This window comes from Anopheles ziemanni, chromosome 3 (assembly GCF_943734765.1).
Source record: "Anopheles ziemanni chromosome 3, idAnoZiCoDA_A2_x.2, whole genome shotgun sequence".
NCBI classification, from domain to species: Eukaryota; Metazoa; Arthropoda; class Insecta; order Diptera; family Culicidae; genus Anopheles; species Anopheles ziemanni.
The window spans coordinates 23938882-23949100 of record NC_080706.1 but is presented as its reverse complement, the minus strand read 5'-3'; the positions used below and the strand labels follow the sequence as shown (position 1 = coordinate 23949100).

General features: G+C 48.1%; 1 protein-coding gene across 1 annotated transcript; it reads left to right on the top strand.

Moving 5' to 3' along the window:
- Window positions 1-4399: 4399 nt before the first annotated feature.
- On the top strand, window positions 4400-9641 carry LOC131287917 (galactosylgalactosylxylosylprotein 3-beta-glucuronosyltransferase P-like). Its single transcript, XM_058317010.1, is given in 5 exon segments — window positions 4400-4906; window positions 8435-8651; window positions 8939-9093; window positions 9176-9466; window positions 9534-9641. Coding segments are annotated over 5 exon segments (1278 nt in total).
- The last annotated feature ends 578 nt before the right edge of the window (window positions 9642-10219 follow it).

Genomic DNA, 10219 nt, shown 5'->3' with positions numbered 1-10219 from the left:
GGGGCAAAAAGAAGCCAACAAACTGGAACATTGTCTTGCACACCGGACAATGTTCCGGCGAGTAAGTGTGTAAGGCGAGACCTGGGACCTGGGGACGGCAATCAAACATAACCGCGAACACCGTGTGTGTGTGTCAGTGTGTGCACCGTGGAGAGCACCGTTGTACCAACATAAATTATCCCGCTCGGGCGACAATTGACGCAGAATGTTGCCGCCGGCGCACGAAAGTCGCTGTATCGCACCGCAAACGGTGTGATTTATTCGGAGCGGTCTGCAGTTTGGAGTCTCTGCACGCGGCGGCCACCCGATGACATGTATGTGCACCGTATGTGTGCCGGTTTTTTTTTCCCCTTCCACCATAGCAGTGCACCGCTCCGTTCTTTCCGCTGCGGTCACCGTGATGATGCGACCGGAACCTTGCGACTTTTCGCGTACCCTCCCCCCGCCGGGGGGGGTTGATGTTTTGATTTTTCCAACCCCAAATTAGGTGTAGGCCAGTGCGTTTCCGGTGAGCGCTGCAGCTCGCTCCGCACCGGATGCTGGTCGTGCCATCCGTGGCTTCCGATGCCGCAGATCTGCCGCCAGGGCGGGCGTGTTTATGTAGGTCGCCGCCGCAAACCGATGTGACCCAGGGCACACCAACATTCGGAGAACGTGACCTGTCCGCCGGTGGAGAAGCGCTAATGATGTCATTCGCTAGATGGAGGGCAATTAAATAATCATGAACAGCAGCTAGACCGGAGACGCTTAGCATTTGCTGCCGGTGCTGGCCGGAATGACACGTACAGGGCTAATGGATCGCCTTTTTTTTTTCTTCTCAATACTTTCTTCCCCGGTACATTATCGATAATGGTGCATCTGGGATCAGTCAACAAATGACACGTTGGAAATGGATCCCATTTGACAAGATTAAATCATGCAATCGCAAGGTATCACGTTTATCGGTGGTTTCCTGCTTCCGCTCAGCTGCACTTCCGTTCGTTGGCAAAACAAAAAAATTCGTCTCTAACAGACTCGGATAAAAGTCACCCAATCGGATGATACGACGTTTCATACGACGATAAATCAATTCCCATTAACCTCTCTCGTGTTTCAAATTTGTGGCAAATGGGCGTAATTCAATCGGGAGCTTCCGCACCATCGGATCAATCCCGCTTCATCATTAAGATTGGGTTGTTTCCATTACCGCACCGGTGGAAAAGAGGTGGATGAAAGTTGAAGGGTTCCGAGATCCAATATGAACCGTGTGATGATAGGTTCTAATTTCGTAAATGACTCGCTAGTTTTTTGTGACCAACCTGATTTCGTAAGGTAGGTTCGATTACATACTTTTAAAGACGAAATGTTACCTCAAACGTAGGAATGTTTTACAAAAGACATCAATAACTCCGTTTTTTTTGTCGCTTCTTGTATATTTTCTTCGTTTTATAATTTAGTTTTATTTATTATCATATGCATTTTAATAGAAACAAAATAAATAAACTAAATTATTGATATTGAATCTTTAACCAAAATAGCGACAACTTAGATGCTTATAGTTTGAAGGTAAACTCCAGAAGCAATAGCAAAACTGCAGGGCTAGAATTTTTCTGATAAATTTAAAGGAAATTTTCATCACTAAATGGTCTTATATAGTGTTGGGTCGTGTAGTACTGAACAATAAATTGTGTGTGGTGGCTTGACCCAATGCTAGTTTTACGTTAGGCACTACAGTGAAAAAAAAAATTATGGCATTAATATAAGATAGTTTTTGAAATATCGGTTAGTTTCTCATTCTAACAACTGACTAGTCTTTTCTAACTATGAAAGTTCCTTGGGGCGCTTTCTAGCCCGCTAAGCTTGGCAATACTTTCATCCTGGCAAACAACTGGCTGTCAACTCGTCGATAAACACTCCCGCCGAAGGGACAATCATCGTCGAAGCTCATTTCCGCTCGGCAGCGATGAATCAACCGGGTGCTGCCACCATTAGCACATTAGATCCGATTCATTAGCACCATTGGCAGCGGAGGATCTATTCTCCATCCGAACATAATTACGCCCGAGCAATCTCGCAATCTACACACGAAAGAGCGTCATCGGCTCCAATCAATCGCGAATCGCATCGCACCGGGCTCTGGTGGTCGCTTTTTGTGCCGGTGGAAAACATTTCCGGTCTTCCGGTCGCCAAAGTGCAGCTTGCGCAACGTACCCCAACCTTGGCCCACACATCGGCGGGGAAAGTGAAATGGAACCGAACCGAAATATGGGAAGCGAAATTCCCGACCGTCGTCCCCGGGGACGGCGCGTGACGAGTAAAGGACATACACGGATGGAGGACAGCCTAATTTCACTAATGCCTGAGTGGTTTTTCCTTCCCGTTTTTTTTTGGGCCACCCAATCCCTGGCATCATCGGGATGAGAAAAAAAAGGTACAACAAATAGGTGAACCGAAAAGGGACATACATAAATAAGTGTAGCCGGACGTTGACAAAAATGCGTTATTCACTTGCCAAATGAATAAAATATGAGGCAAATTTGGTGAGGCTCTCGTTTCCTTTTTTTTTACGGCAAATACAAGTGCTAGCCAGCTTTGCTTTAATCGGATTTTTAAAAACACCGACCCCGTAAAAGGAAGGGGAAATAGGAGGAAAATTGAGAGGCGAAATGAAGAAAATATTTATTAGCTTAGCTTGAACCCAAACCCACGAGACCTAGGATTATGTGCATAAAAATGTGACCCAAGGTTTTTCAGTATATTCCTCTTATTTGCATCGCTAATCCGAATATTCGAATCGACAAATAGATTTACGTGATACATGGGTATCCAATAGATCCTTAATAACGAATTTTCTGTTAACCTTTAATTCGTTTGTGTATCATGAAATGTAATTTTTTTTATATTTCCTGCAAATTGAATAATTTTATTGGTTTAATGACGCAATCCTACAAGAAAATCTACTCTTTATTTTATATTAAAATATTCTCTGCTTTCAGACCGTTTTTAATCAAAGCTTTGCTACATCATTATTCCATTCTTCAATGTCCAAAGTATGATACCGCTAGCTTGGCTTCATAAATAAATCTCGCTTAGCATACTTTCACAACCGTCCCTTGATTGCAGTGTATCTAACGATTTCCTCTCTCTCCCACTGCTCGATGGGGACATTTGCAATCCGCAAGAACAACGACGAGCACTGGGAGGCTGCCGTCCTATTGCCCATTGTTTCATGTTGACGCCATCGTTCTTTGCTCGGCGATAATGTTTGCATCCGTGGGGCGAATCGATGAAATTCAATTCTTGGCGCCCGGCGCAAATCTGGTTCACGGGCACGCAGCGAAACGAGATTTCCTTTCCCACAAAGCCCCCGTCAGTCATTAGGACAACCGTCGTCGAAAACCTTCGACCTTCGAGGGCCATCGTGTTTCCCCGGAGGGAGAGAGGGGGGGGGGGGTTGACGTGAGTGGTTGTCGCTGGGTGCATGAGGTTTCGGTGAAATGATATCAAGCAAGCGGGGAACTCTTATCAAAACCACCCCGGAGGCGGTCGTCGTTAGCGTCTTCTGCGGTTGGCTGGTTGAAAGTAACACGAGCAAGCTCGCTTCGCCGTCCGTGTCCCTCGTCCGCCTCGTGCCTCGATAAATATTCATTCCCGTCCCGGAGATGTTGGGGGAATGTTGGTGAATTTACATACAATTACAGTCTCGTTAGCGACGTCAAGTGGAAAGCATTTGCCGTGGGGGTGCCTTGCCACCGTATGGTCAATTCGTCCGGAAGTGCGACCAGCAAACTCATCATGTACGTCCCTCGGTGCTTTGATAAGCGCGTAGAATATGAACGAGAAGCAGCAGCATCATCCAATGCAAAAAATGGGAACCTTCATGCGAAAGACTTTTTTTTCGGGCAAATTCATCCGCACTTGGATAGTGACCGTGTTTTTTCTTTTTTCGTTTCGCGTTTCAGATTGGTGAGGACCTCCTCGGGTGGGGACCCTATGGCCGACGCCTTCGTCACACGCCAACGCTCTTCCAATGGCCGCACCGAACGTCTGGCAGCCGAACCAACCCGCAGGACATTGTCGAGAGTGTCGCCGTGCCAACGTCGACAGCCGATCTGAACGTTATCCGTCTGAACAATCATATCCCAGCGATCGTCACTGCAACGCCCAGTTGCTGCGTGCCATCGCCCGTAGATAGGTCTCTAAGGAAATTGAAGGCAACGGACACATACACTCTGCCCGTTAGCGGTCACCAACACGCCGGAAGGGATTGTAGGCAAACGCAAGCGATAGCAAATAGCGATAGCGCGGAAACCGGTAGTGCCGGCAGCGAACGCACCCAGCTCCAAGCTTGATGCAGCAGTTTCAACCACGCCGGAAGGACGTACCACCACTCAGCCAACTGCGCCACGCCAGCGTCACCATGCTGCGATCGTACAAACTGTACCTGATGCTGCTGGTCAGCTCGATCTTCTTCCTCGTTTGCCAGAACCAGGGTTCGATCACCAGCTTCGTCAGCAATGCTGCGCCGTCCTCGCCGGCCTCGTCCGCGTCCGGTGCCGCCGACGATATGCCGCTGGGTGTTCCGGAAGCCATATCGGCAGAGCGACTCGTAGCGTTGGTCGGTAGAAAGGGGCTGGTGTACGGCGAACCAGTGCCGGCAACGGCCGAAAAGATCCGATCGCGAAGTCTCAACTTCAAGGACATTCCGCTTAAGCTGAACGATCGATCCTCGTCGACGTCGGCCGCCACGACGAGCTCGGCTGGCACGACGGCAACCACCACGTCCACGACGGCAAAGACGACGACGTCCACGACGACGACCACCACCACGACGACGCCAAAATCCACGGCCGGCAAGGATGCAGCTCTAGTAAGTATCTCACAAGAATAGCAAGAATCGTAACGGCCGAAACAAATCTAATATATAGTAGACTCCCAAATCGCAGATAATGTGAAACTATTTAAAAAACAACACAACAAAAAAACAGATCTGCTTTTGGTCGGTAGATGAGTTAAAAGAGCCTCTAACTGATCGCGCAATAGTTAAAAAACAGTGAAAACAAACCTCAAACGATCGCGGATCTTCGAGAGCCCATTATAATTGACCATTTCGCTTTAAAAAAGGGCCTTTGGACTTCGTTTTACCCAAATATTGTGAAATTTTGGCGCATATTAAACCTTGACTGTACAAAAAGATTGTTAATTCATAGAATAGACCCGGACACTATCGAAAACAAATTGATGTATTTTGGGTAGCAACACAAATAGAATGAAATCCTTATTCTTGAGGCCATCGTCAGTAAAGAACCTTCTTTTCCCGACACGGTTTTGCAAAATCCTATACAAACATGCACCTCTCCGAGCGATCTCAATTTTCACATGTTGGAACAAAGCAACAACAAACGATCGTTGAGAAAGTTTGTTCCAAAATTGCCCTTTCCCTATCATTGGGTAAACTTTCCAAAACGTACAAACAGTGGGAAACTATGTTTTGGTAGTTGAAATGTTATATTCCAACATTGCTGCGTAGGGTTTGATATTTAAAATCGAACTAGAAATACCCCGCCCGTTACATACGTCTTTCTAACATTACCGTCGAAAAGGTAATAAAGGCATTCTTGTTCAACGCTGGCTTGTTTTGTAAGCCATCCATTGCCTTTGATGTTCCACCAACGCGCGTTTGTAGTGCAACTCTCCACAGAAAAGTGGTCAAATAGTAGGGGATGTAAAATAACTCGCGCAGAATTTCCAGCGGCCAGTGGTTTGACGAACGTTTTTGTAACGATGCTTCGCAGTTGGTTTGGAAAAGCCGGAATGTGGCCGTGTATTTCTGTACGTGTTTATGTAAGGAATCAAAGGCATACCTACTCACACGGAATGCGCGGGATGCAGTGGAAATCCTAGGGCACCAAATTCGACATTCCACCAAATCGGCTTGCGTTTGTCCGAATCGGCTGCATAAATTGCATTTTCCAGCACGCATTCCCGAATGAACGGATGCATGCTTGCTTTCGACGCGAAAGCGGCTTTTCGTACCCCCAATCAGTAGGCGTTGCGAAAGTCGGATGAAAGGATCATAGGATAGTTCTAGTGGTGGATGAAACTCGCACGGTCTGATCTGATGAACATATGCTTCGTACCAGTTTTTTTCCGGTAGAGCAGATTTGATTTTCGCTTGTTTAGGACGAACACCGGTACGGGGAAGTAATTGGCTCGCTGGAAACGTGTGAGTATGGGTTTTCACCGACGGATGCACATCCGGTGCAGTAAACCATTCGCCTACGCTCGGGAAACGATGCGCCCCGTTGGGTTTCCCATGGACCGTGGGCGTTTAGCCGTTGCATCGCAAAGCGGATGCGATTACAATCGCTTACAGGATTGAGTTTACACCGTGCGCCTGTCGAACACGATTGGTCTTCCCTGTTAGCTGTACACTGAATCCTATCGATCGGCTTGATGGAAAGGACGTAGGTTTGCTTCCAACGCTTCCATTGCTCAACCATTGGTTAACCCACGCGGAGGACTCATCGATCGCCCACGTCGGAAGTGCAGTGTATAATTTATTGCCAGCTCAATATTTTACATCCTTTCGCATCCCCGGGGGCCGTCTCTCGGGGGAAATTACTTACATTCCAGCCAGCTTGCTGCCAAGGATGACTGTGTTTACCTTGCAAATGGCATGGTGTCCCGATAAGAGCGACCCTGAAGAGATGCAACGGAAGGGTGCAAACAGGTCCAACGGATAACTCCGTGTCGCATAAGGCACGGAGGCGCTTGTGAAGTCCTTTACCGACGTTCTTAGTTCTTTTGAAGAATGTTTTTCCAAGGGTTGGGGGGAAACAGATGTAGAAGAAAAATAATTTTCAAACATACCAGCACAAATATCAAAAACCACAAATCAAACCTTTGACAAACTCTTTCCCTTCAAAGGGTGATGTTTTCATCGAAAACAATTAACTTTAGTACATGAGTAAAGTAAAGTGGGGTTCCTTTCGCAAAACACAGCTGACGTGGGTTCGTTTAGGAAATAAATTACCACCCCTTTAATGTCCGTAAGCTTCCACCGGCGAAGCGGACATGAAAGGGAGGCAAATTGTCACCACCATCACCCAGGACCTCAACAACCTCAATGCAACAAAAGCATATCCCGTGCGCTCGCTCGCATTTTCCGATCCATTAACTGTAAAGAAATTAATGCCGTCCCCCCTGTCGGGCTCGATTGTCCCGTGTGTCCCTTGATTGAAGCCGCGCGGGGATGCACGTTGGACAGGGCACGTCCAACAGCAGCGCAAGCATCGGGAACCCGGAAAAACACCGTCCGAACGCTGGTAGTTTCATGAATAAGTGATCGGAGTTTGCTTTAGGTCTGATGTGGGTGGGCCTTGCAAAACACGAACCGTTACATCCCTACAGGGTGAGGGGGGTGTGGGTTGAACGGGGGTTGGGATGGGTCAAAATAGCCGGGAAAACCTTTGCCAAACCGTGTCACCCATTGTAATCAGCAGCAGAAGCGGATGGGCCGTGGCGTTTTTGGAAAATTGGAAAACCCTCAAGGGAGGCGTGGTGTTGTGAAAACCAAAAACCTCCCATCCCATTGCACGGAATCGCGAAAAATAGGAATGAGATGGGGGTGAGAGGGGTTATGTTTTCCGACTATTCACTGCGTGGGACCATGTCCTCCAAACGTTGTCGGCTGTTCCTTTCACTGGTAGGATAACTTTTTTCCATGCTTATTCATTTGGCCAACCATTGGACCTTTGTAAACGGGGAATGGACGAAACGAGTACGAATGGAGTATATTAATCCACAATTTTCCCGTTCGATTCAGGATAGGGAACTTTAATAAGTTTACGGTTAGCCTTCACTCCCTCCCGTGGCAAGGGAAAACCACGAAACCCTCGTTTGCAAAGGGGCCCTTTCAAATGATGGCCACTTCAAATATCGGCTGGTCGATTTTCAATTTAATTTTCCACCACCGAAACCCCAACGCCACTGCAGGGACCTCGGCCTGGTGAAGACTGGTAATTAGAAAACCTCCATACACTTCCCCGTATGTCCATGACGGTTCCTGGATGTTTGTCCGATCGCGCGTACTTTGATGATCAGTTGAGTAATTGGCGATAATTTATTCATCCACCAAACCATCCCGTGCTGATTTTACGGTTTCAGCCGAACAACAGCGATTTGTGTGTGTGTGTGTTTTTCTCTGACTCCGGGGATTTTCGGACAAAAGTTTTCCCACCGCCCCGAGGCACCAATCCATCGATCCAAACCCACCAAAGTGCACCATAATCAGCGGCAAAAAGTCGGCAAAACAATCCGGTGAAAAGTTTTCCACTCGTCGGATAATTCCGAGCACCACTTCACTGTGCAGACAAAGAAGTGCCTCGACGCGGCTGGATTTCGTTCTTTTTCAGTACGCTCTACACCTCTCTCGCTCTTACTCTCTCCACAGCAACGATTTCCGGTGGACACGAAGCTGCTGCCACCGCTGTACATCATCACGCCGACGTACCGGCGACCGGAGCAAATACCGGAGATGACCCGGCTCGGTTACACGCTGAAGCATGTGCTGAACGTCCTTTGGATTGTGGTGGAAGACTCGAAGAATTGCACCGAAGCCGTGACACGGTTGCTGGAAGACATCGGTGTGCCGTATGTGCAGCTTGCCGGTAAGTGGAGATGTTCCCTGGCATGTTTCGCTGGTGCCGCTAAAGGACGAACGCATACGATGGGCAAATAGAAAAATCTTAAACGAACATAGGTACATCCTTGAGAACTTACCTGACCTGACCTGAAGAGTAGAGTCGTGTGATAGATCCCCAACTGATAACGAGTTAGTGTAGGAGTTGAACAACAGTTTTACAGTCTACTTCGGACTAGGAACCAATCAAGTCGGAGTGGAGATTCGATAAAGGAAGTTGCAGTTATATAGTTTAACCTCTCTCTATCCTAATAGCTCCAATGCCAGCGCAATACCGCAAGAATAAGGTAAAGCCGCGCGGTGTGTCTAATCGCAATCGGGCACTGCAGTGGATCCGTGCCAACGCCACCGAGGGCATCCTTTACTTTGCCGACGACGACAACACCTACAATCTGAAGCTTTTCGAGCAGGTGAGATACTCCCTTCGCAAAGCGGTCCCCTTCTAACCCTCTAAACCTGATCTAATCCCCACCACGTTCACTTTCCTTCCAGCTGCGCCATGTCCGCAAAGTGGCCATGTTTCCGGTGGGGCTCATCTCGAAGTACCAGGTCAGCTCGCCGATCGTGAAGAACGGTACGATCACGGGCTTCTACGATGGGTGGCTCGGTGGCCGGAAGTATCCGCTCGATATGGCCGGCTTCGCGGTGTCGGTCAAGTTTCTGCACTCGCGCCCCAATGCCCAGATGCCGTTCAAACCGGGCTACGAGGAGGACGGCTTCCTGCGCAGTCTGGAACCGCTCGATTTGAAGGAGGTTGAACTGCTGGCGTCCAACTGCACGGAGGTACAAGATGAGCTGAGCGCGTTTTGTCTGGCATGTACTAATGTGTGTTTTTCCACTCCAATTGCAGATACTGACGTGGCACACGCAGGCCAGGAAAAATCCTTCTGCTCCGGTACTGGATCGCAAGAAGTACGACGGCACGAATCTGATACAGCTGACCAGCTGGCTCGTGTAGAAAGAGTGGACCGCGGCCGGGCATTCGCTGATGATGCCCCGTTGGTTGAAGAATCTATCCGTCTGGGTTTTTAGGCAGGGTGTACCTTAAAGGGACGCAACTGCATTTGTTTGCATTTCGTGAATTGACAACACTGCATTGAAAAGGCGCTGGATTAGAAAACCCCCGTATTCTTCGAATGGGCATCCAAACGTTTGGGCAACCCGATAGGGAGTTTGTTATGGGAAAGACTTGCTAAAGAATCATCACCGTGTAACATGTGTATGTCGAGGTTTTTTTTTATATTTTTATATAACTAAAAACTACTTCCCAGACCCTTAGATAGCATTCTTAGAGGGATTCTCTTAGTCCTGCTCAATTTCGGTTCGGATCGTGTGCCGAGAGACGAAAGCAAACGATGGTACTTAAGTGTGCAGCAGACGAGCAGCCCGGCCCGCACGTTCCCGGCACAAAGTTAGTCAAATATTTATACGCCATACGAGGTAAACTAGAAACTCCAGCTACCGCCTGGTTCGCTCCACGGTGAAATAAAAAAAAAAGCAAAGACTATTTCACACCGTCTCTCGCATTCAGGTGCG